The sequence below is a fragment of the Melozone crissalis genome, unplaced genomic scaffold (assembly GCF_028551555.1).
Source record: "Melozone crissalis strain CALT ecotype California unplaced genomic scaffold, PUWL_Pcris_2 ptg000016l_1, whole genome shotgun sequence".
Classification (NCBI taxonomy): domain Eukaryota; kingdom Metazoa; phylum Chordata; class Aves; order Passeriformes; family Passerellidae; genus Melozone; species Melozone crissalis.
The window spans coordinates 48,835,340-48,862,861 of NW_026535794.1; the positions used below are offsets into that span (position 1 = coordinate 48,835,340).

The 27,522-nt window shown below is 40.8% G+C and overlaps 1 protein-coding gene across 1 annotated transcript; it reads left to right on the plus strand.

Moving 5' to 3' along the window:
- On the plus strand, positions 1 to 27,522 carry DCLK3 (doublecortin like kinase 3). Its single transcript, XM_054273794.1, has 5 exons — positions 1 to 63; positions 13,001 to 14,862; positions 22,938 to 23,070; positions 23,979 to 24,146; positions 25,085 to 27,522. Exons 1-5 carry the CDS (start codon positions 3 to 5, stop codon positions 25,279 to 25,281), a joined length of 2,421 nt encoding a protein of 806 aa, XP_054129769.1. The 5' UTR covers positions 1 to 2; the 3' UTR covers positions 25,282 to 27,522.

Sequence of the window (27,522 nt, forward strand, 5' to 3'; positions counted from 1 at the left end):
CCATGCCGGCCGCCGCGCCGCCCCCGCTCCACCCCGCGGCGGGCGCCTGCTGCCACTGCCAGGGTGAGTGCCCCTGCCCTCGGCCCCTGCCCCTTCCCTCAGCCCCTTCCCTCGGCCCCTTCCCCGCGGGCAGCCGCCCCAGCAGGACCCTGCTCGGACAGGCTCCGGGAGGAGGGGGCAAGCTGGCGGCCCGGCGCCCCGGCTGAGGGGGACGCGGGGCGGCGGCCAAAGTTCCTGCCCAGGTCCTTGCGGGGAGCGGGGGAAGCTTTCGCGGGCGTTTGGGCTGGAAAATAGGGCTGGAGACTGACGGAGGAAGGAAGGTACGATGCCTCTCGGCCCGAGGGCTTTGGAGGGGGAGAGAGGTCCCCGAAGGTCCGGAGTTGGGGTGGTTATTTCACCATGCTCCTTTTAATTGCTGTATTTTGGGTTAGAGACGAGCCCTTCGCCCCCACAGCTTTGTGTTGTAGGGCAGACTAGCGGAGTGGGCTGGCGGGGAAGGAAGCGGGTTGCTTTGGAAGCCACCGCGGCAGCCCGCCCGTACCGGGGCAAGCTTTGGAGGCTGAGTGCGAACTCAGCGTTCGCCGCTCGGAAAGGCAGGCACGGTGTCGTCTGTGCTGCCGTGAAAATTGAGGATCTGAAGTAACTTGCACTCTTGGTAGTCGGCATGGGAGTACTTCACTGGGAGCGAATGCTCGTGGGCTGCTCAGAGCACACTGATGCTCCACAAAGGAAAGTGAACAGAATGCAGGCTAAGGGCTTTAAACCATTGCACAAGTGTGTGTTAAAACCCGCTTGAGGCTGATGAATCTTCCCGCAGCTGGGAAATCACCACGGCCGGAGGTGCACGGGTTACAGGCAGGGGCTGAGTGGGGAGGGCTCTTGTGTCAGATGGGGATGCTGTGATATGTGGTAGCCAGACCTCTATCGGGGAGAATGCTGGCTGTGCCCTTTCATCCCCTGGCTTCTGTAGTTATATCAGTTGTGTTTGCCTCTGTTTAATAACTGAGCAGGTATTTATAGGAGAACTACTCCATAACTTTTCCCTGTGCAGCATTATTTTCTGCCTTCCTCAGGGTACATTGAGTATGCAGTGTCAGCAGGACTGGATGGGCCACTGGTTTGAGCTAATGGAGCAGTTTTCAGGTTGTGAGACACAGTACTTGAGAACAGCCCCATAAACTGAAACTTTTGCTGCACTGAGTACTAAGAGGTTTCCTTTTTTAAAAAAGGACAAACCCAAAACCAACAAAAATTCCCAATGCCTTGCAATAGTGTAAAAAGTTTCTAGCTCCTTCCTCTGAGCATTAAGATTGAAACCCATCCTGTGTGAGGGTATAAACTGAGGTTCTCCTTGAACCTGATAATTTGTTATGCATGCTTTTGATATTAATTTTATATAGAGACATGAAAACATGCATATATAAAGTTTGTCTTCCACTTTCTTGTTTCCTTTTCTTCTGTTTTTTTTTCTGTTGTTGCTTTTTTTCTGTTGATGCTCCTTGTGTTTTTTTTCTATGATCTGAATGCAGTTTTGACACTTTGAAATGCTGAGAGCTCAGCAGACTCCCAAAACAGTCAGCAAGTGAAATGAAGCTTACAAAACATATTACAGCTGCTTTATGTAGTTGAAGTGCAGTTATTATAGCGACCCATGCTCTTCTCAAGAGGTAGCTGAATTTTGTATCTCAGGAAGCCACCCTTCAGCTCTCCAGATAAAACTGATCCTGCTGAGTTTAGTCCCTTTCTTGCAGCATAATGGGTGTGGATCTTCTGAAATAGCATGACCTTTTCCATGAAAATTTTTGTAGGATGTTCAGGCACATCAGCTGAGAGTTAGCTTCTGATAATTCTCCATCTGTGACTTATTATCCTGAATTGGCTAATTGGACTTAAACTGTCAGCAAAGATAAGTTGGTTTAATTCAAGTTAGTGGCAGCTGTTCAAACCTCTGAATTTGAGTGGTGTTTAAGTTACTTTGCCTAGATTGGGTTTTTTTAATACTCAGGTTAATTCCCTTGGGCATGCTAGGCTGACTTTTTTGAATGTATCTGTATCTGGTAGTGTCACTACAAGCTTTGTATCTGTTTTCACTGCTGCTTTTTCTGGTCATGTTCCGCAAAGCGTCACGATTTTGGCACCAGCTGGACTTACAGCGCGTGGTGACTAAGGGAAGTTGTGTGGGATTCATTTCCCCATTTCCAGGATTACCTAGCTTGGTTTGTTTTCTGCAGAAACATGTATAGTTTTGTAAAAATAAAGGAAGTTCATGGTCCTTCCTTCTCTTCCAACAGCTCTAGGGTGAATTGAATTGGTTTCTGTCACTGATTTTCTCATTTCCTTTAAGTTAATGATTCCTTGACATTTAACAACATTTGGAATTAGTGTTACATAGATTTTCTTGTAAATAAAATTAGAATCTTTCTTGTAAATATAATTAGAATCAGAACAGTATGGTGATTTTAGCTGCCTCAGATCTCACTGAAGCTAATGTGAAACTTTTAATTAGCTTCAATGCAACTTGGATCAGAGCTGAAAATATGGTAGTTGAAGAGGTGAATGTGACATTTCTCTTTATAACAGTATACTGTTTTCCATGTTTTTCTCAATTTCAGGATATGGGCTCTGTCCTTTTGGAGTGTTCACTAGATTCTGGAAACAATGAGGAAAGAGTGGGAGTTACTGCCTTGATTGATTCTGATGTAAATTTGGAGTTTTGGTAATGCTTGCACATTGTCCCCCTTACCTAGCAGTAGTTGGCTTTCAGTGCAAGTGAAAGTCAGGCGTGTTTACCATCTTCCCTCTGTTGCTAGCATTGTTTACACAGTCTAATTATTGTAAGAATGCAAAACAATTATGCCACATGTTCGTGGAGGAAGCTCTCAGCAGACATTCTGAAAGCACCATCTCCCACTCCATCAATGGTGCTAGCCTGCATGTATTCTCCAGGTTTTAGTTTTCTCATCACTCCAAATAATGTAGTTAATGGAAATGCTGGGAACTGTCTGATGATGTGAAAATCATGATCTGCCTGTCATCAGGCTTTTGAGCCTAATTAGTGCTGGCTTACAGTTTTCCCTGAGAAACCCATCTTCCTTTAGAAGCCCTGTGAAACAATTTGTTTTGCAATGTTGACTTCAGTATATGAATCTCTTCTGAAAAAGTAGTTCTGTAATAACGGGGTTGGGAATTCTGCTTTTGTATGTGAGTTAACATCTCTTAAACGTGCTATATTTACAAAGAAAAGTTCTGTGTGATTTCCCCTTTTGCAAACCAGACGGAGAATCAGACTCTGGCGGATCTTTCCTTTAGTTATGCAACGAGGTTATTGGTAGTAAAGGATCTGGAAGCTTAATTAAACTCTCAGTGACACCTCTGCAGGCTCTTTTATTTTCACTGGGTTTGCTCAGTTGCAACCGATTAGTCATCAAGTTGAGATTCAGGAAGCAATGCAAATAATGTCTCCCACAAGAAGCAACAGAATCCTGCTCCTTTGACTGAGGCATTGTTGGCTAACAGGACTAAAAAGCAGCTGAAAGCTTACTTTGTAATGAAACATGAATAATTAATTTGAAATATATGGTACTTCAGGAGTCAAGAGCATCAACAGTCAAGAGCTCCCTGTACAGTGAGCCCTGAGAAGCCCATGGAGGGCTTTGCCAGATGGATTCTGGCAAATGCCACAGTTGTGTAAGATGTTTTTGTTTCCCTCTGTCAGTTCTACCCCTCTCCTGAAAGATCCTTGATGGAAAGTCCTGGACTGCAGAAGTGACTTCCCTGGTTACTGGGGCAGACCCTAAAGCAGGAAAACTGCAGGAAGCAGCCATGACTGTTCCCAATAAAACACACAGCCTGTCATCTTTGAAAGAAATTAAATAAATGAGCAGTTTCATAATATTCTTTTTTTGGTTTTATGTAGCTTAGACCAAGCCTCACACCTCCAAAGGCACTGATTCATTTCACGTGCAGTCTTACATTTCACATAGTTCTTTACAGATTATGCATCTGTATACTTCTCTACAAGACTTCTCTTTATGCTTGCTTCTTAATTTGCTACCCTTAAAATGTCAGAAAGAAGATAATGAAAGTGGGATTCTGCTCCAAAAAAAAAGTAAATATGATGGCACTTGTGAGTCATTACCAGTCTCCATGAAATCTTTACCTTCATCTGCTGCTCTGGGTGTGATTCAGCTCAGTTTAACACTAACACATGGCAGGAACCATCTGTGTTTGCTGTAAATATTTTATTTTTTAATTACAAATGGCTTGATTTAGAAAACCTGCAGTGGTACAGTGGGGTGGCTGTGGGCCTGCAAGGGAAGAAGATAAGCACCTGGGAAGATAATTTTCGCCCAAGCACTGTTGCAAGGTTGGAAGGGGGAATGTAACACAGAGAGCAATCTGCAGCAGTCCAGTCCCTGCTGCTCCCTTCTTGCAGGAGCTGGACAGGAGAACACCAGCACAGACTCCAAAGGGGCTCTGAACATTTAGTGAGGGAGAAGGGGGTGGGGGGAATAAGGCAAAGCAAACTCTAAGTTTATCTTTGAGGAGAAATAAGGAAAGGTGGTTGCTAAATGTCATTTCTCCATCGTGATTCTCATACAGTAAATATGGTCACATGTGGCGGCATGCTGAGCCTCCCACAAGTGTTTGGCTGTGGGATGACACTCACACTGGGGCTGAGGGTGTCACAGAGGCACATCCGTCCTCAGAATGGAAAAGTCCAGAGCTCCCTTAGCCACAGGGGAGGGTTTTCCAATGTGGGCATCCCTCAGGCTCCCTCCTCTGCTGAAGTGCGAAGTTTTTCCTGACTGTCATTCTAGACAGTCCTTCTCATCTTAGGAACTTCTTTGCTGCAGTGTCTGATTTTAGCTGCTCTGGTGCTCTTTGTCCTCCAGGGTGTCCCATTAACTCTGAGGTCTGTGTCCCAAAAAGGGAGTGAGATAAAGGGCCCGGAGGAAGAGAGAAGACTCATTTCTTTCTTTCTAGTGTGGGAGACTGGGGAAGAATGAGAATGGACACTTATGGGACTGAAGGATTTAGGGATCTCTGGTTTGCAGTTTGCATAACACAATGTATGTTTCTTCTTAAAATAAAAAGCAGATATGCTGAAGATAAGGTGTACAATGCAAAGTTTTGAAGTCTTCTTTCTTGCCCTCATGAGGTCAGAGGTGCATGTCTCCCATGGTCCTGCAGTCCAGGTGTAGCCACTAAGAACATTTTCTTTCCTTGCAGCTGACACTTTGGAAACTCACCTAATGGGAGCAGACGCATTTGGCCGGGAGAAACTTTAGTTCTGTTGGTGACGTGTGGGACAGAAGGAACCCAACTTGACACATAGCTGAGTTTGCAGGGCTGACAGTTAAAGGAAAAATAATATTGCATGCGAATTTAAGCATGCTTGATGTGAAATTGTGAAAGATAAAGAACTTGGAAGCCCATCATACTAATTTTATATGATCTTTTAGGGCTAAGACTGTATATTTATGAGATAGAGATATTATTCTGATTTTTTTTTCTTTTTGTATGTGAGCCCAAATTAGTTTTTCTTCAGTGAACTTAAAACACTGTCTGAACTGCTGAGTGATTTTCATTTTCTACAAATTGGGTTAGACTGGGTCAGTGATTGATCTCCCCTACGCTGGTGCATATCAGACATGGAAGTGCTGGCATGAGTATGACTGGAAATGCCCATTAGGGTAGCAGAAGGGATGTTATAGAAATTAAACTGATCCCTCTCCTCTCCCCCCTTTTTTTTTTCATTGTTATAGTATTAAAATTGTTTTTGAAAGAATCCAGCTGATAAATGATATTGAACATGATTTTGTTTTCCTTCTGCTGCAGTAGCTAATGCGGATAAGAATTAATGCAAATATCACAATGAGTTTGGGTTTTTTGTTTTTTTGTGGTTTGTTTTGTTTTTGTTTTCAAATTCAGTTAACATAATTGAATAAAATACACTTTGGTCTCTAAAAAGAGTGTGCATCTTTTATTTTGTTTTGTAAACCATGGTTATAATGCCATATGCTTTACAATAATATTTTATTGCCTAGTATAGTTTATAACTGCCTTACCATCAAATGTATTGTGAGCATATAAGGCTTATTTGATGTATTTCTTCAATGTATTAAAAAATCTATTTCTATGAGGCCAGGTAGTTAAAATCTAATATTATTCAGGTTACAAAGTCAAGCTTTTATGACTATTGATTAGAACTGCTGTTCCCCCAACCCATATTCCTATGCATTAAGATGTATGCATTATTGCATTATCAGGTGCTGCTTTTTTTATCCCCAGGGACTCTGTCTCCATCAGTGTATGTGATGGACAAAGCTTTCCTAATGAGCCTCTACTCTGCTGTTTACCCTGGCTCTTCATGCCTCCTGCTGTGTGGTTTTTCAGCCCTGCTGTTAATACAGGCTTATTTGCTTCTGGCCTTTTTTGTCATGGTTATTTCTACAGTAACAAATATGAATTAGCCTGTCTGTGATGCCTCCAAAGGGAAGGTTTGTACTGCATTCAGTGACAGCCAAGGTGCAGAAAATAAAGTCAAAAGTTCTTTAATCTGGGCAAGAAAGCAACTTGAGATGCCCAGGTCCTGAATTTCAGGATGATTTAACATTATGTGTTGTGTTATATTATCTTGTGGTTTGAAGTACCTCTTCCAGTATATGCCCTTGCAGCTGTGAACAGTGAGCAGGTTTGTGGACCAGGTCTCAGAATGTTGTTTTGGCTACCAGACTCTGATCCTCTCTGGAAAGTATAGATTAGGTCAACTGCTTTGAAACCCAATGGAATTGGTTGAGACAGAATCCAGTTCTTCAGGGCTGCAGTGCCTTAAGCACAGAAACTGATCTTCCTCTTTTTTTCACACACTTTTCAGCTCTTCTAGTTAAATAAATTTCTCTACAACACAGTCCTTAATCCAGTTTACCTGAAAAAGAGGGTCCAGTGTACAAGAAAAATTGTGTGTATATCTAAACTGTCTTGTATGCAAGGAGGAAGTGAATTCACAAAAGAAATTATTTGGGTTGGAAGTCACCCCAGAGATCATCTAAATTCCAAGCCCTCTGCTACAGGCAGGGCTGCCTTTTACTGCCCCCAGCTTGCTCAGAGTCCCATCTTGAACACTTCCAGTGATGGGGCACCCAAAGCTTCTCTGATAACCTGTATCGCCACCCTCACAGTGAAAATTTCTTCATCATATCTAAGTCTCTCCTCTTTCAGTTTAAGGCCACTCCCCCTCATCCTATCTCTCCATGCCCTTGTAAAAATCTATCTACAGCTCTCTCCTAGGTCCTTTTGAGTACTAAAAGGCCGTTCTAAGGTATTCCCAGAGCTGCTGCCTTCTCCAGGCTGAACATCCCCCACTCTGTCTCTATAGGAGGGGTGCTCCAGCCCTTTGGTCATGGTCATGCCCTCCACTGGAGTTGCTCCAGCAGGTCCCCATCCTTCATGTGTCAAGGGCCCCAGAGCTGGGTGCAGCTCTCCAGGTGTCATGAGAATGGAAGAGCAGGGGAGAACTGCCTTCCTTCACTTGCTGGCCACGCTGCTTTTGATGCAATGCAGGATGTGAGTGATAACTCTTAATTTTCTCCTGTCTCACTGTGGACCTTGCTAATGTTCTTTGAATGTACTCCTCTCTTTGTGTGTATGTAGTTCTTCCTGATATTTAAAAAAATATATATTGATATAAGCTAATAGTGCAAGTGACAGCAAAAGCCGGATGTTCTTTATTGAGAATTGCAGAGGAGTAGACCATTAGAGGATAGTTCTGTTGCTGATTTCCAATCCCATCTCTTTGTCTAAGTTTCTACCTGGCATTCTACCTGACTTCTTGATCCACTCTTATTTTCATGTTTTACTGCTTCCCTATTACAGTCTCCCTCTGCTTCAACTGTCAGTAAAGGCCAGGGGAATTGCTATCAGCAGGTGTAAAAGTTTGTAGGAACTACAGTGTCAGACAGTACCTGACTATAGCCCTATTGGCTTCCTTCTCTGCAGTCACAATTCCTCTTTCCTCTTATCCTCACAGTCCAGTTCTTCACTAGGTTCCCTTTTCTATTTTCAATTCCAAGCCTCTGAGCTCAGTGAGCATTTGGAGCTGGCTCAGGCTGGAACTAACAGCAACTGTCCAACTAACAGCAACAGTAACAAGACATTTGATGCTCTCTTCATCCAGCCCTTGTGAAATTTGACTTACTTTTTCTACTCAGGGTTTTATGTGGTCAGAACTGATGCAGTGTGTCTGCCTTAAGTGTTATTGCTGAAATAACCACCAGTCCTGACTCAAACAAAATCTCTGCCCTAAAATGATGTAAAACATGGCAGGGGAGGAAAGATAGGGTATGAGTCTTGAGAGAAAAGTTCACCAGTAGTGTTTCCAGCAGTGGGGCTGTAGATGATGTAAAATTTACTTGCTGTAAAAGGATGCCTGCGATCATGTTTTGTTTCTGTGCATCTGATCTAGTGAACTAAGACTTGCCATGTTACTGCTTCAGTCTTGGGCACTAACAGCGTGCACTAGCCCTGGAAGTTGCAACTTTAAATAATTTATAGCAAGGAGAGGAGATCAAGATGGCACATTTCTAGAGGACTTGGATTGCATCCTGGAGCTGACTGCTGATGCATATTGGTAACCTGTGTGAGCTGCTCCGAGTTCAGTACCAGAGGCATTCCTCATACTCAAGTACTTGAAGATACTTGTTAGTATTGTGAAATGAATCAAATGTTTTCTGTACCAAGTAAGATCATTCTCTTTTTTTCCCCCCATGGTCTTTGTTTTTCATGCCCTCAGCAGGAATTTTCTTAAGGAAAAACCAGGCATTTATACTGCTGTCCTTTCTCTGCCCACTTAAACAGAGTTTTGTTTATCCTATATTTGGACCAGTATATCAAAACAACTCTCAGATACAGGGTTTCTGTCATGTGCAAGTTTAGTTGCTGCTAATGCTTTGGGGCATTTTTATAATTGCTTTTGTAAGTGGAAGCCTTCTAAAAAAATTGGAGGGCTCAAATAACACCATCTTATTCACAGCAATGCCGTGCCTAGATCCTATTTCACTGCTGCCTTCTGTTTTGTGTTGTAAAACTCCCTGTAAAAATTTAATTCCCCTTCAACCTGTGACTTTATAGCAGAATGGTGAACCACTCTGTTAATTACTGAAACTGTGATCTCCAGCAGGAGAGCCAAGAAGAATGCAAGCTGAGAGGCAATATTTTAATTAATGAACAAAAGCTTATGGACTGGCCAAGGGAAAGGATAAGTTTTGAAAGACAAATGACAGCAATATGTTTTTAGTTGCAGTGGGTGACCTCTGGCAAACCTGTTACTCTGCTGTTTTAGCTGGTGTAGCCAGGCAATTCCTTAAGATGTAGATGTTGATGCTCTGTGTACACAACTTCTTTGGAGCTTAAGTCTTCAGAATTCATTTAAGTTTACTCCACGTTCAGAATATGATCCAAAACACTCCAAGGAAATATCTTCTAGAGGAATTTTTGTGATTTCTCCCAGTGTTTTCCCACTCTCCTCACCCCCACAGTGGGATGGACTGTGATGATCACAAGTGATTTGTAAATTTTAAAAATGAGTCACAGAAGCTGTGCTCCCTGCAGGGGGGCACATTTTCTCTGTTGGGAGCATCTGTGCTTTGGTCATAGGTGCTAAATTTCTTGTTTCTGCTACATTTGAGCCCCCAAATGGCAGTTTGTTCCATCCTCCATGCTTCTCTAGAGAGTTGGTGTCAGTGTTTGCCCTACAAGACCATCGTGTCTTCATCATGTGGAGCTCTGTGTTGCTCCATGGGTTCTAGTTTTTGTTTTCCTGTGCCCATTTACACAGTGTAGGGTGACCAGCTGTGCTGCCTTGCCCCTGGCCATCCACAGCAGCAGCCTCAGCATCCTCCTTGGCCTTGCTGCACCACTGATAATCCATAATGTACTAGAATATATGGATAGATGTGTATACAGGTAAATCCAGACACACTCATCGATCCATCCTAACATTTCTAAGGAATATTTATATTTACTAATCATTAGCTCTCAGGAGGACAGCAAAAGAAAAAGCACATTTTATTCACAGAGGTATAATTTGCCAGTGCTTGAACTCATTGAAGTGTGTTTCTCATACCACCTCCCTCTTCCTCCTTCTCCCACTTGTGTATAAATATGGAAACAAGATTTTTGAAGCAATATAAATTGTAGCTATAGGATTTGGGTATGTGTGTGACCTTTGAAGGCTTTCTAGAAATGCTTGTTACCGCTCTAAGCATATGCACTTTCCTGACAGATTGAGGCTTGCTTCTTGTGTATCAGTTAAATATAGCATAACTGGAAAATAACAGAAATTATGACTGAAATAGTTGTAACAGGCAACTGAAGTGAATTTTAATTGTATGTAATGTATAGTCATTGTGACCACCACTTTGACAAAATTTGACACTTCCCCTTTTCTTGGAAAATATTAGAAAATTCTTTCATGCAATGATTTAGGCAGTTATTTCCTTTCTCATCATAGAAGAATATGCAATTCTACTCTTATAAGGAACATTGTTACATATCAACTTGTGGCTTTTGTCAAAGTGTTTTTGGCTAGGAATCAAGTTAGTTTAGAAAGAACAAAGCATTCCTGTATTGTTCTTAATAATGACATAAAACTGCTCTTACTCCATTAGTTACAGAATTAAAAAATAAGCTTGTCTTCTCCTTAAGGCTTAGCCAATTTAGTGAAGAAAGGAAACATAATTGATGCCTGGGTAATTGAAACAATCAACAGTACAACCAAGCAGTTAAAATCAATGGTTTATAGAAAGATATGATAATAGCAGCATAACTGGGAGGAACATAATCTCTGGGAAAAGTCATTATTTGTGCACCACTGTTTTTATGTTGTACCAAGATTATAAACAGTAAAAATGTCACTCAGAGTTCCCATAAGCAAGATAAAGCTTTGATGGCAGTGGGTACGCAAGAACCAGGAAATGTTGATTAAATTCAGAGCTTCCTCAGTTCCTGGTAACTAACATGTTGTGGAGTTGATTTAGATTTCAGAGAACTGTTATTACAGCTGATTTTTTTTTCCCCTCCATTCACAGCAAGCTTTATTCTGGGTGGAATGTAAATACGTGAATGTTGAGAAATCACTAACACGTACGTAGTCATCTTTTGATAACAAGAGATCATCCTTAAAAAGCAGAATGAAGACAGAAATAACCTGTACAACCACCAAGCATTAGTCACACGTAGCTCTTATATAATGCTTACGTCTTCAATCAGCATGCTGGCAGCTGGGCTTCTTTGTAATATTTGTTTGGAGAAGAACATCTCATTTGGCAGGGGAAGAAAATGAAGCTAAGAGTTAAGGGACATGCTGGGGGGCACACAGTGCTTAGCTGGTGAGAGTATTACAACCAAGAAGTGTCCATCATCCTGCATCAAGCAGAGACAACAGCAGAGTGGATTCTATAGCTGTGTCTCCTCCTGTGCTTTCCACAATCAAGCCCTGGCCTACTGGGTATTTTTTGAGGAAGAGCAAGTAAATGCTTTGCTGCAGCACTGCTGCAGTTTTCCCTTTTGTTTGCTGTTCTAGGAAAGGAGGTGTATTTTTTCTTCACTCTATTATGCCTTGAAGGGAAGGACAAATAAAAATATGTATCGTGAAATACCGAAAATGGCTTTTTGCACTTGGAACCCAAGATGTAGTAGGCATGAGCCTAACACCAAGGGAGATGCTGATATATGCAGATTTTCCTTTGAGGATTTGGCCCCTGCACTGTGACTTTGGAATCACAGTAATTATGAAAATGGACCTGATTTTCTGGGGGATAAGCCATTGGTGTACAGAAATTTCCTTGTAATGATTCGTTAAACATTCTGGCTGTTTCCTTTTGTCCTGGTCCTGTTAGCTTGTATGCATTGAATGTTTGTTCCCAGCTGAAGAGCAAGGCTATTAAATGGAGGTGGAAACACTTTGCAATCTCATTCTGAAAGTACATTTCTTGAGGCTGAAAATAAATGCATTGTAAGCAGGTTTTAATCCTAGCAAGTAAAACAGCTCAGAATACTTTTGGGGGATGTTTTTATTCTGAGTTTATTGTTGATAGACAAGGAATTGTGTTATGGCTTGGTTTGTCCATAACCATATGTTATGTTTTCAGTTCTTCTGTTTTGCAATTATGCGTAACAAATGGTGCCATTTTCTTGGATGATGTTCTAAGATGAAATGTCAATGTCCCCAGAGAATACTCAGACCTTTGTGTGACTTCACATTATTTTTAGAATAAAGAAGTCAACCCAAAATTTTGAAAACATGACTCCAATTATCAAACAAAAATAAGATGGCCTTTCTTTAAGGCAAAAGATTAAATTGCATTGCTGTTAGATGACCTATAAAATTACAGTAAAAATTGTAGCAAAAGTAATTTTTTTAAAAAAGAATTTATTTAACTTGTTATAGACAGTCCAGGGAAAATGAAGAGGAGATAATTATTTATAAAAATGTAAGGTTGCATACAGAGTGCCATCTGGTAGTAATTTTAAAACTCAAGTAATTAGTTTATCTTACTTCATGCAGTGTAATTGTGCAACTTGTCGCCACAGGATTTACAGAGGCCAAAATTGCAATTGGGTTCAGAAAGGAATTGAGTGAGTTTATGGGAGATGTATTAATAAGAGAATACTAAACAATCTGGATACAATCCTGCCAGTCTTTGAGGATTTCTGAAAGATGTGAGGATTTAGAAGAAATATCTTTTTCTCTTCAATATTATTATGTTTTAATGACATTCTCCTGTCACAAAATGAATGTAGATTTTCTCACAAAGTTGACAATGTCGGAGTTGCAACAATGTGGAGATACTCCTTAATGGTAGCTAAAAGTTCTTTATAAAGCTTGAAGTTACCTATCCTTACTTTCTGAGGTCACATGCACTGACATGTAGAAAACTTGCTGCAAGAGGTCTGATGATGCAAAATGATAAATATTTCTGCTTTTTGTTTGTCTTAGGACGCCAAGGCTTGTTGGACCATTCACCACGCAACACAGGCTCAAAAGTAAAAGAGAGGAAACTGCATGGGACTTGTCCTCCTGTTGGTCGTGGAAACTATGAAAAACCATGTTTGGGTGAAAGCAGCCACAGGTCCTCATTTTTCAGCCCCCACAATGGTTTTCACACGATACATTCAGAGCACAGTCCTGTGAAGCCAAGGATAATTACAGTGGTGAAACCCGGGGGGCGCACGCTCCGGAGGATAACCTTGCTTCTCAACAGGAGATCAGTGCAGACCTTTGAGCAGCTGATGGCTGACATTTCAGAAGCTCTGGGATTTCCTCGCTGGAAGAATGACCGTGTGAGAAAGCTGTACAATCTGAGAGGCAGGGAAATTCGAAGCGTTTCTGAGTTCTTCCGGGAAGGTGATGCGTTCATTGCTATGGGGAAGGAGCCCCTCACTTTGAAGGACCTGGAGGTGGTATTACAAGAACTTTATCCTGAAAATCCTTATGCTGCCAGTGCTGCCATTCAGACGAATGAGGAGCAGTCCCAAAAACTGAAGAGCAGGCTGTATGACAAGGCCTCGAAAGTAGACAGTGGCTTTGATGAGACAGAAATGACCAAGAACTGCAGCGATGGCTTGTCTTCCCAGCTGGTAGCTGGACATGAAGGAAAAAGTCAAACCAAGACAAAGCAAGAGGAAAAAATGAGAACCAAAAAAAAGTGGACTAGAGAGAGCTGGGGTGGTGAGCATGGAGCGAAGCCTTCTAGGAAAACACGGGAAAGTGAAAGGTACCTTAAGCATGAGAGGAGTTCTGAGGAAGGCTTGGAAGACAGTTCTGAGGAGGTGCTGAGGTGTGAGAAGTGTGAACAGGAAAGGCAGGCCAGAGAAAAGTTACGGAGGGAAAGGCAGGCTGAGGCCTCGTTTGAGAATAGAGACTTGAACACAGGCGTGTGTCAGAGATACCACGTGGAAAGAAATACAAAAGTCAGGAACAGCCGAAAGTCTCCCGAAACCTGTCTGGAGGGTGAGGAAGTTGGCTGGAAAGATAATGGCAGTAGGAGGATGTGGAAGCCTCTACAAAGGATTGTCAATGAAGGGCTGGAGAAACAAAAAAGGAACATTGAGAAAGAAAGGGATGTTGAGAAGCATGACAACCATGGGAAGGAAGTAGTAAAAATCAGGAAGAATGCTGTAGAAGGGCTCCAGCTATCTCATGAGGTGAAGGAAGATAATGGTTGGCTAAAGAAAGACACTCTGAGGGATGCTGAGAAAATGTCTAAAACACATAGAGAGGGCAGAGAGGGACAAAGGGCTAAAGAGGAAGCTGCCAGAAGAGAGGGGAATGGCTCATGTAGAGAGAGTGATGTGACTCGACGAGAAAAGACAGGGGAGCGCAGAGTGAGTAAGGAAGACAACAAAACTCAGGGATTGGAAAGCACAAGCCGGAGGCACGCCATTAAAAGCAGAACAGATGTGGAAAAGCACTATGAGATTGGCAGAACTATTGGGGATGGGAACTTTGCAGTGGTGAAGGAATGCCGCCACTGTGATTCCAATCAGATCTATGCAATGAAAATTGTTGATAAATCCAAGCTGATGGGGAAGGAGGACATGATGGAAAGTGAAATCCTCATTATTCGGAGTCTCTCTCATCCCAATATAGTAAGCTTAATTGAGGTGTATGAGACAGAAGCTGAGATCTACTTAATCTTAGAGTATGTCCCAGGAGGGGACTTATTTGATGCAATCATAGAAAGTGTGAAGTTCACAGAGCATGATGCTGCTGTCATGATCACTGACCTGTGTGAAGCCCTGGTTTATATTCACAGCAAGAACATTGTCCACAGGGACCTCAAACCAGAGAATCTCTTGGTAAGTATTGTCAAACATTTGCATTTGTGCAGGACTTGAGTTTATTTTCCTTCCAATTATGGTTCTTTGAATTGTTTTAAGCAACTCCCATACAGAAATAATGTGTTGTGGCAGGGCTTTTTAAAAAAATGGATACAATTTTGGAGTGAAATTACAATTGCAGTTTGCTTTACATAGATCTGCTGTGCATTGCAAATAGAAGTGGTGGTAGAAAGGAATTAAAGTAAAAATCAACAGGTGTTCAGGGGTAGTGAGCATTTGTATTTTTTGGAAATCAAACCTGACTTTTAGGTGTCCAAGGATGAGTCATAAAGCATCTTCCTTGTAGACTAAAGGTTATTAAAATTGCTAAATTATCTTATTTATTGGTTTGACTTTTTGTCCACTGCATTTGTATATCTTGCAGACTAGTGTGCTAGTCCTCTAATATGATGATTTCTATCTTGTGACAATTTCTTTGCTTAGAAGCAGAAATGTTATGCAGTTGATTGAAATGATCTGACACTAAAATGTTTTGGTGAATACATCATTAAAGTAAGCTCAAACAGTAACTTCATGCCAAAGAGAAAAATTCTTGTTTCCATCACATTTCTGAGGCTGCATTCTTTGCACCCTGCACTAAAGTCAATAGAGTTATTGACATGTGTGAATATGCATAGAAATGTTTGTAGTATTGACACTTCACAATTGTAGAACTTTGCATTGTGGACTGTAACAGCAAACAACTCTCCCTTGCTAAGTGTGTGTTGCACTTTTGTATTAGGGTTCCAGATTTCCTGATAAACAGATAAATAGCAAGTATTTGCCAGCCTCTAAAAAATTGGATTTTATCAACTTTTTGGAAGTTCAAGGTTAGCCAAACAAAAAAAGTAATAGATTATTTAGTCCTATGGGCCATTCAGTGCTTTTAAGGGAATTAATTTTGCACAGAGATCAGTGCGAATTTCTGGAGAAAAGCAGCAGGCTCAAGGATAATGCAGAGGCTGCACAAGGCTAGGCTGGAACAGTTTGCTCCCAAACCTTTAAACGAAGCAATAGTATCTTTATTAGGTCCTGCTATGAATCCTGCTTAGTTTAATGAAAGTCTTTGGTGTGTGATCTCTGTGTAAATAAAAGAAGGAATGCAACTCTGAATGCAGTGAATGCAACTGGCTGCTTTGCAGAAAGAAGTAGGCTTGTAGGCCATGCCTTTGTGTTTTGTTTGCACAAAGTTTGAACAAAACTTCACATAGAACTGCATGGCTTTTTCCAGAAGCTGATTTTCCATTATGAACCGGGTCCTGCTCTTTCCTATTTGCTGAAAATAAGCTAATGCTCAGTGAAACACCTGAGATCTGATGCCTCATTTCCCTCTATAATACATAATCATCACAGTGATGTAGATAAGCAAAGAAGGGCAAGATAAAGGTCTGCTCTGGTTGTTTTCACATTTAGTTCACAAAACTGCAAAACAGAGAATGCTGGGCAGTGGCAGCATTGTGTAGCTCTGAAATAATCGTGTTGCCCCTTCTGAAAGTCAGAATACAATTTTCAAGGACAGAGCAGCTCCCAGACTGTAGGTATTTTGTCATACAAGAACAGTGTCACCTAAACACTGCAGGAAATAAAATTTTACCTGTTCTAGTTTCACATTGCTATTAATTTTCTGTGCACACCAGTATTAGATACCATGTACACAAAGTATACTTTTGAAAAGCAAATCTATTCAACCATATAAATAAGTTTATAAGGTCTTGATAGTATTGGATAGGTCACCTGCTATTTAATAAGAATTCCTGTAAAGACAGTCCATTTGAGCAGGATTCTGGGGTTTCTGTCTTTTTACTGTGCTGCCTCTCTCTCCTCAGAGTGGCTGGGGCAGCAAAGTAGGAAGGAGAGCTGCCACTAGTCTTACCATCAGCCAGTGCTGAACAGTAACAAACAGCATTGAAGCAAATGTAATGGGTTCATTGGCTGTTGGTGGATCAGGAGCATCAGGAGATGAAGCAAAGTGCTTGAAGTTCCAGCATCCTGCAGAGATGTCCCTGTTTGTGGGATACCTCTTTTTACACTGAGGATGTTTAAATTTGAATTAGTCTCCCTAGACTTTGTGCACAAAGGTCAAAATGTAAGTGTGTACTTTTAGGCTGTTGACTTGTTTGTCCTGCTTTGGCTCTTCTTTTGGTCAGGTGATCTTGTAGTCTTCATCTAGTGTTTTTCCCCTTCAAGAAAATGGGAAGTGGAAGAGTAAGGATCCTTGGTCTATTTTACTAAGGAAATGTGTATATCTATTCTGAACCTGCTTTGTGTGAGAATCTAACCCTCTTCCTAATGACTTTTAAACATACTGGTTAATTGTCATAAGAGATGAGAAAAAAGCAGCAATCTGTGAAAAAATATTTCCTTAAGTTTCATGAAAATAAGCAACTAGGGAAAGAAGGAAAACCATTTCTGTCCTTACAGAAGAAAAGATAGAAATATACTTTGAGTCTAGTAAACTGTAAAATTATTGGCACAAGAGAAAGTTGGAAACCTGGTGTAGCTATTACTTCATTGCACTTCAGCTTCTCTTATGGAACTTTCCTTTAGTTATAAACTTCTGTGCCAGGCCACCATCATCGTTTCTGCTTTTCCCCCTCCCTCTTTCACTGCCGTGTCTGCCCACATTGATCAGGCTCCTCGCAGCGTAGCTGTGAGGCAGAAGGGTGGTGACTTGCGCTACAAAAACAAAATCTGTTTGACAGCTGGTGTGAAGACAGCTGCTACGGCTCCCTCCCATCTGCTAGCCGAATCACCTCATCTAGGACTAGGTGTTCAGCAAGGAAACCTTTGCTGCCAAGGATGGGCAATGTGGTGTGTTTGGTCGAAGCCAGTCACTTCTTTCATGCTACCTCATGGAGCAAGATTTTCTGGCAAGGTTTTTTGGTAAGGGACTGTTTAATTCTACAGCTGCTGGCATTTTTTCACTTGTGAGTGAGAAATTAATGCCCAAAATGTGGTGTTGTTTTTCCATGTTGTAGCTGTAAAAGACATAAAGTCACCCCTTTTTAGGGGGAAGGGACAGGGCTGTATTTGTCATTTTGTACTCATCTCATTGTACGTTTCCCTCACATGCTAATGTACTAATTCTTCAACACTCAACTTTATAACTGTTATAGCTTTTTATGCATTTGAGATTGCCCCCCTGCACCTGCAAGTTTTCATGTATTTGTGAGAACTTCAAGTATAGACTTTCTGCCCTTGAACTTTGTGACACTATTTACATACAAAGCACTGTCCATTTTCCAAGACTATTTACATATATACAAAGGACTGTCTATTTTCTAACACTATTTACATATATACAAAGGACTGTCTATTTTGTAACACTATTTACATACATTCAGAGCACTGCCAGTTTCCTGAGGGCATGTGAGTCAAACTCCTGTTTAACAACTTACCTGTCATAACTTCCAGAATTTTCTGTAAGATTCTTCATAGAGTTTCTTCTAGCGAGCAGCAAGGGATGTCTGAAACTCAAATGTGTAAGCAGTAATTTTCTTAAGCTCTATCTGTTTCCCATGTACAAAATGTCACATGGACTAACTGGCTTTCATGATGTCCATAGGAAGAATCAGTGCTACCATATACATGTGTATACAGAGAACTATTAATGTCTTGAATCATTATCTAAAACACACTGATGAATTTCACAAGGTAAATATGAAATCAAACAAGAAGGAGAAAGATTTTTTTTTCTCTTTGAAGATGAATTTGCCCTTATATTACAATCATCTTGTTTTATGGCTGGCATAACTAGAAATCCTTAGGCAATATTCTAATATTCTGACGTGTCATCTGTATTTGAGTAAGTAGTGTTCAATTGACTTGACTGCCTTTTGTCCAAGGCCACCAGATGCTGTATTTGTATGGCCTAAGTTGGCTGTCTATAGAAAGTGTGTGAAGTGTACTGGTCCTTCTTACCTCAATTAAGTCTATAGGCAGGCAGCGCTATTTTTGCTTTGTTCTCACCATTGCATGGAATACATACCATGGATGTCAGAGGCTTGATTTCTTTTGAGCATGTTGTGCATTTCTGTAATACTGCTATGAGGAAGTAGTCTGGCCTTGGGAATGATTAAAAAGAAGCTGAGAAGCTTTTGTTTCTACAGTGAAGCATATTTGCATGCTCAAGGTGATGCCAGCTGATGGAAAGGTAGACCGGACAGTAGGAAGCTTGGGATGAAGGCAATTCTCTGAGCTGACTGAGTTGTTCTGAGCACAGTGTTAGTGAAGCTGCTGAGATGTTCTGGGGTGAGGTTTTCAGGCCTGCTGACAGGCTACATGCTGTCTCTGAAGTGATTGTCACAAAGCTGTGGAAATACCCCCACTGTGCCTGCTGTTCTACCTGCTCCCTTGTGAAGTAAATTGGGAGCACAGAGGTTTTGTCCTGAAAGAACAGATGGTGCTGTGTTGCCACCTTGTGCTGTGATGGGAGATTAGGAGTCTGGCATTCTGAGAAAAGAAAAAGTGCAACGGTGCATTTTACAGAGCAAGAAATCTCCTGAAGATTTTGGGATTAAGACCATTGTGTTCTCCACCCTTCCCACGACCTTGGTGTTTTCTAACATTGTATATAAATGTTTCAGTATTGTTTGTCATAGTACAGTAGCATGCAGGGAGTTGAAATTCCATGTGACATGCTTTTCTTATATAATAAAATATACATATATAGAATAGGAAAATACATTCATGCTCATATTTTTGTACTGTGTATAAAATTTAGCATTTCAATTGGGAATTTTTGTAACATCTTACTACTATTACCCTATTGATAGAATATAAATTCTATAGATAGATGTTGTTCTACAAAGCAAGTGTTACTTTTATAATTTTTTGGTAATTTTTGTCAGTTTGTGTCCACAGTGCATGATAGCAGAAGATTGTCACATAGTTTGGTAATATAATAGAGAAAATGGCTGTGGCATTTTAGCTTCTTCTTGCAGAAGCTTTGACTGCATGGTTGTAGTAAGCTTTATTTTCAGTTTCGTACTGAAAAATATTTTTTCATGGAAGAGCAGCAAAAAACCCCTGCCAAAATATTTTGCTTAATCAAAACCAGGAGAGTACACAAGGGCACTGCTAGTTCATGGAAAATTTCTTGTCCCCCAGGACGCCCATCTCCTTCTCTGCAGAGCTGCTTTCCAGCTGGTCAGCTCCCAGCCTGTTCTGATGCATGGGTTGCTCCTGCCCAGGTTTTTGAGCCTGCATTTGTCTTTGTTAAATTTCAAAAGGTTTTGCCCTGCCTGTGTCTCAGGTATTTTGAGATCCTTCTAAATGGCCACATGGCATTCTGGGGCATCACTCACTCCTCCCAGTTTTGTGCATTTTTTAAAAAAAAGGTTACAATGGATTAGTAGGCTTCACTGTATTGTTTTGTAATGCAAAACTTTTTTATATCTTAAAAAGAAGAAAAGAAAAAAACCCACCAAGAAGTCTGAACCCATCTTGCTCAATCAAAATTGGATGCGTGCTTACAGTTTCCATAAAGATGATTAATGGGGATTAGTCAACTGTAATGTATAAGAGCAAATGCTGTAACATCTGTGCCTTTAGTTATGTGGTAATAGAGACCATCCTGAATTGAGAAAGCCCATCATGGCTTTCTTAAGCCATGATGGCAAAGTATGAGGTGTTAAAGCACAGAGTATACCTGTCACATTACAGTCCATTTTGTCCATTCAAAACCAAGTCCTGGTTTACTTGGCTTTTTTGTAGACATTTTAGCTGTTGATCATTCCCCATAGTTCCAGGGACAAACAATTTTTCATTGAAAGGAAAATAATGACTTTTTGTACCTCTCAAAGAATATTTGAGTGTCAGTCACTAATATGAAGCATACTGATTTATATAGTTATACTGCTGCATTGTTTATGACTTTGCCTTTGAATATGGAATCTTAGTTTGAGTTGGAGGAGACCTTTAAAGTCATCTGGCCCATGCCCTTGTAATGAGCAGGGACATCTCAACTAGACCAGGTTGCTCTGAGCCCTGTCCAGCCTGACTTGAGATGCTCCCAGGGATAGAGTATCTACCACCTCCGTGGGAAATCTGTTCTGGTGTTTTGCTACCCTCATCATAAAACACTTCTTTTTGGTATCTAGTCTGAATCTACTTTCCTTCAATTTAAAGTTACTGCCCCTTGTCTTATTGCTGCAGGCCCTGCTAAAAAGCCTGTCCCCATCTTACTTTAATTATTGAAAGGCCACAATAAGTTCTGTCTGGAGCCTTCTTTTCTTCAGGCTGAACAACCACAACTCTTGCAGCCTTTCCTCACAGGAGGGGTGCTCCATCCCTCCTTCCCGGCCCTCCTCTGGACTTTCTCCAACAGGTCCATGTCCTTCCTGTGCTGGGACCCCAGAGCTGGATGTGGCTCTCCCAGTGGGATCTCAGCAGAGCAGAGGGGCAGAATCCCATCCCTTGCCCTGCTGGCCACGCTGCTCTGGATGTAGCCCAGGATATGGTTGGTGTTCGGGACTGCAACTGCACATTGCCAGCTCATTCCAGTTTTTCATCCACCAGCTACTACAAATTGCTCTTCTCAGGGCTGCTGTCAATCTATAACACAGTCTGTATTGATACCAGGGATTGCCCCAGCTCAGTTGTAGGATCTTGCACTTGTCCTTGTTGAACCTCACAAGGCTCAACCTTCTTGAGCTTGTTTAGGTGCCTCTGGATGACATCCCATCCTCCAGACCTGTCAAACTCATCACTCAGCCTGGTGTTGCTTGCCAGCTTGCTGAGGGTGGGCTCAATCCCACTGTCTTTGTCATTAACATTTCATTTCTTAAAATAACCCTTCATTAACTGCATTATAAAGTAATGCTAAAGACCAGTGCATACAAAATTAGAACTGGAGAAGGTGTTTTGACTACTTGCCAGGTGGATGTAGGAGATGAGAACTGCTGAAAAGGCTCAATTAGAAGGTCATTCTGCATGAACCTATTTCTGTAAGAGTTGCTGTGTGGTGACCATTAATAACCTAGTTTCAGGGCAGCAGGTAGAGTAGCAGAGTAATTTGTAAAGAACATGAAGCTTTTGTTGGCTTGTATTTTGTTGTTAGACCAGCATAATGGAGATACACTTTCTATGTGTCTTGGTTTTAGCTAGTACAGTGGATTTAGTATGAGGATAGCATTGATACCACACTGATGTTTTGGTTGTTGCTGAGCACTGCTTATCCTAGGTCAAGGAATTCTCAGTGTCCCATGCTCTGCCAGGTAGCAGGTGTACCAAAAGTTGGGAGGGAGCATGGCCAGGGCAGCTGACCCAAAAGCATATTGCATGCCATAGGACATTGTGCTCAGTAAATAAACTGAGGAAAGTTGGCCAGGAGTTGCTTGGCTGTGCTGGGGGACAGGCTGAGCTGGGGGTCAGTGGGCTGTGAGCAATTGTATTGTGCAGCACTTGTTTTTGTTGGGTTTTACTCCTTTCTCTTTCTCTTGCTCTTACTCTCTCTCCCTGTCCCCCTTCTCATTATAGTTGTTACCATTCCTACTGTTATTATTATTAGACTTTAATAATTTCAGTTATTGAAGTGTTCTTATCTCAACCCACTGTTTTTTGCATTCTGCTTCCCATCCGACTGTGGGCAGCTGAGTGACTGAGCAGTTGTGGGGTACTTAGTTGCTATCTGGGGCTAAAAAAATGAAATCAGTAGTTTACATGGGCTCATTGCATTTAAGTCCACAGCATTCTTCTTTGCTTTCCCAGGAAAAAAGAATAGTTTATTTTCTCAAGAGGAAATTATTGTATTTAATTGACTCGGTTATTTTTTGTGTTCCTTCTATTAATTTCTTGGAAATTGCAGTGTGCCAGACTTCGTAGAGCAAAGTTATCTTTTTGCCATAATTGCTTATCCTCTTAAATAAATCCTTATCCTCTTAAATAAATTCCCCCTCTTAGTATATGGGGGAAAAGAGCCATGTTCTGAAGACTGTTTGCATTATTAGTACTATTATTAGAACTCCCTCCTGTTTATTTTCTGCTTCCTTTATATTTTACTGTTTTAAAATGCATCTGGACTAAATGTGTATATCTATTTTGTTTGGATATAGGTTCAGCACAATGCAGATAAATCTACTACACTGAAACTGGCAGATTTCGGCCTTGCTAAGCAGGTTACAAAACCCATATTTACTGTCTGTGGAACACCAACGTATGTTGCTCCTGAAATACTTGCTGAGAAGGGTGAGTGTATATATTTTTAATTTGTCATAAATCTTTCAATTATGCTGAACTTTCTAATAATGGAAGTAGTCCAGAATGTTTCAACCTACTGAAATATCTTTTCAGGGTAGGAGGTTGGCTAGCAGTGTAATTTGGGAAAGGAAACTTCTTAGTTTTTAACAAACATGAGCATGACATCAGTTACATTTGCATTATTAGTGTCTGTGCTAATATATCACTGACTTCCAAGCAGATAAGCCATGAAATATCATAGATAATAATAGCTGAAGGGGGGCAAATGACCAAAAGTTCATGTTATAACCTAAGAGTAGCCAGTCCCATTTCATTACTGTAATCCAAACAACTTTCCAAATCCTCTGATGATGCAAAGTCATTGTGAACATGTATGTTAAAATTATTTAACATTTCAAAACATGTTTTGCATCACAAGGAATTTTAAAGATTTCATCTCCAAAAAGAATCAAACCTGAAAAGAAGTCAGTTTTATTGGTGACTCAAACAAATCTATTTCTGGCTTTTGTTCTGTGGAGCTGGGTCGCACATCTCCAGTTATATCCAATTTCAATAGAAACTTGGCACTCTTAGTTCTTTTTTGAAGGGAATCTGAGGATGACTATTTTAGAAATACGTGCCCTGTTTTCTCAATTAGTCCCCAGTTGACACTGGCCTTGTGAGACAGTGTTTGTGAAACATGTTGTGGAAAAGAGAGACTCTGTGAGAGCTGTAGCTAATAATGGGCAGCTTGTAAGCATGGTGTACCAGCCACTCTTTCATTTGATCACCTCCTCTTTTGAGGAACAGAAGAGCAGAGATTCTGTTTCCTTTTCATTCTGTTTCCAAGAAACAGTTCCCTTGCAGTTGTGAGATTTCTTTCTAAAACAAGACATGGTTTCTCCCTTCTTCCTTAGGCTATGGCCTCGAAGTAGACATGTGGGCAGCTGGTGTGATCCTTTACATCCTGCTCTGCGGTTTCCCCCCCTTCCGCAGTCAGGACCGTGATCAAGAGGAGCTGTTTCAGATCATACAGCTGGGTCACTACGAGTTCCTGTCCCCTTACTGGGACAATATTTCTGCAGGTAAGATTCTGCACTCACAGTAGGTCTGAGAAGTGGTATTCTTCTTCCCTTTTTTCGGGGCAGTGAGCTTGATCAACTTGGGGTGTTTTATGGATCTCTCTTGTGTGAATCTGTGCTTTAAATGTGAATTTAGTGCTCTGGTACTATCAATGGCTGTGTTTCTGCATATTATTTCAGCATGCTGTAATGGAGTCCTCAGTTCTTCCCTCTGTAAGCAAAAGCAAGGATTTTCTCATCTTGTTTATGTGTCTCTGCAGAAAAACGTGTCAAAATACTCTCAAGGGCTATGTTAGATTTTAAAGATGTTATAAAAAAATCTCAAATTTTGAGAATTAAATCCTTGTCCTGGAGAACACAGTGTCAATTTCCTATTGACAGTGGGGTCTGCACATAGTAGTTTTTTCTTTCTCACAGGCTAGTACAGTGTCTTTTGTGCACTCTTCAAAATCAGAAACACTAGAACTCCTTTAATCCCTGTACCGTCCTTTAAAGGACTTGTTCCACAGCATTTTACAACATTTATGCCTCATAATAGATGAGATAGCTAGTGCTCATTCCTGTGAATGTAAACACTCAGCCAGATGCCTCCAGCACACTTTTGAGATTAAAGTCCCTTCACTTTCTCCTCTGTTTCTGAAGAGAAGAACGACATCAGTCATGGAGATTTAATATTTTCTGTCACTAACTCTAACTGCAGCTGTTAGAATAGCTCCTGGGGATAGTTACAAAAACCATGGTAAAACTAATGAAAAAAGCAAGAAGGACATTTTGTGTGGGTATAACTGTCACCATCACAGAATGGTAAGTTTGGAAGTGACCACAGTGGGTGATGTGTTTCAAACACCCTGCTCAAGCAGATTGCACATGTTTGCACATCCTGGAGCATGTTGCACACCACCATGCTTCACCCCTCTCTCCTTTGCTTTCTTCCATAATAGCAGCAAAAGACCTCATCACCAGGCTGTTGATAGTGGATCCCCAGAAGCGCTACACAGCACGTCAGGTACTTCAGCACCCCTGGATCAGGACAGCCGGGAAAACCAACAGCAGGAATCTGCAGAGGGAAGTGACAATCAACATCGAGCGCCATTTCCGGGCCCAGCGCCGAAAGGAAGTTGTTGATGAGGGCACATGAAATCTTTCAAGCTCATTTTGTCTTCTTTTTATTGATTAACCAGTCATTTATGTTTTCTTTTCTAAATGAATTGGGAATTTAATGTGTAGCTGTTGGTGGCTATTGCCATGCCTTTTTTTTTTTGATTCTGAGATTCTGGAGGACAGAGATCACATTCACATCCACCTCCTCTGATGTTACTTGCTTTCTCTCTGTTGAAAGCAGCGGGGACTAGATGAATTCTGGAGGGTGTCTGTTCTTTTCTTTAAGTACTGATTAGGGCTTTTACATCTTTTACAAACGTTTGCTTCTGTGACTCACACTAGTGGTGAATCTTCTCTCATCCTTTTTGTATGATATCCTCCAGGAGTTTTGTGTTTGTAATGTTTTCAAAATAGCTGTCTGCATACATGTCTTGCACTAATTCTTTAAAGAGTCTTTTCACTAATTCCTTCTAGCCACAGAGAAGGAAGAATAAAAAGTAAATAAATTGTTGAGCTGTAGGAAATGTTAAATGAACAGCCAGATACTGTATTTATTAGGTTGTGAGGGAATACAAACCCTCATTGACTAAATCTTACGTTTTGTGATATCTCCTTTGGTGACATCTTTCACACTGGTTGTTCAGGGTAATAGATGGTACAATGTTCCTTTTACAAGAAGGTGGTGCTGTCTACTATGTAGGTTTCATTTGTTTTTAGAAAATGGAAGATATGGCTGATACCTTTTCAAGATTCAAATAATAACAAGTTTCAAAGAGGTTTTCTTCCTTCTCTGGGCAGTAGAAAGTTAAGCAGTTTTAAGGGCACTTTGCTTCTTTTTTCAAAATCACAGTTATGGAATGGTAACTCAGTCAATTTTCCATATTGAGTTTTTTCCCTCTTGGAGGCATCCATGTGCATCTGTGACTTTTCCATGCTGGTGGAGAAGAAAAAACTTGGAAGTTGGGACTCAAGTTAACCCTTGCCTTCATAGTTTCCCTTTCATCATCACACTTTTTCAGTGTAGTTTAGCAATTGTTTTGTTTGTTTGGTTGGGTTTTCCCATCTCTTGCCCTTCCTGTGACCTTTTCTCCTTGCTTCCATGAGAATAGGCAATGGGATGAAATTAAATGAAAATCCAGCTTGAGGAAAAACAACTTCTTGGCTGTGGAGAGGTCTCCCAGGGGAAGCGTCAGATGCTCTATTGCATGTGGTTTTTAATATTTTTATTGGATGCGGTTTTAAAGAAATTCTGTAGGGGAAAATTACAGCCCAGAGAGGGGCCATGACCTAAACCAGCTTTTGAATCTCAGAACTTTTGATTAATTAATTAAATTAAAAAAGCACTTGAGTTTTCCATTTTATAATTCTTTGTCCTCAAGTTCTATGTGTTAGCAAATAATATTGATGTTAGAATGTCAGTGGTGTTGGCACTGAATACACAGCCTGTAGAAATGAAGGAAGGTATTTTACACTTGGAGAGCTGCTGCTCTGCCTATGTATTTCATAGTGAGAAATGTCAGAAGCATTTCAGAATCAGTGGAACATTTTCACAACTATATAAAACCAGAATATTATTTTTTGGTGAGTGCTAATATTTTGTGTGAACTTGCTGAATAACCAAAAAGTGTAGGGTGCTGTCATCACGTTTCTGTTTCATCTTGTGACTGTTTTTCTGCAAGAATTATGTATAAAAGTAGAGATTACTTGACTCTTAAAGGAGAATTGCACTTTAAATTGAATTAGCTTATTTCTAATACTTACTGGAATAAGACTTGCTGTGGAGTTCAAGAATTGGTGAAACAAACCAATCAAATATTTTCTGTATGCCCAAGTAGTAGCTCTGTGATATGTCATACTTCTGCTTTGGAGTCTCTGAGTCAGGAAGACTTCTCCTTTTCCTGAAAACAAGAATGGATTTAAGTGCTTCCCTGAGTGAAGGGAACCTAATGTAACCTAATATTATAAAAGCATTACATTGTAATTGAGTACTAGTAATAATGTATCCTCTGTCAATTTAAGTCTATTTTGGATAGGAAACTGTGGAAAAATCGTTTCTGATGTGCAATATTATATTTTGTAATTATCTTATTTTTAATATAGTTGTTTAGGAATAAAGTCTGAAGTGACAAAAAGTATTTAATCAACAATGAATCAGAAAGTTTGGAGATTGTGTTACAAGTTGCCTTTTTCACCTTTAAGAACCTGTCTGCAGCCTTATTCATAGTGCAGAAGATGGAGAATTTGCTTGTAATGATTATAAAAGTAATTATTTTTCAAT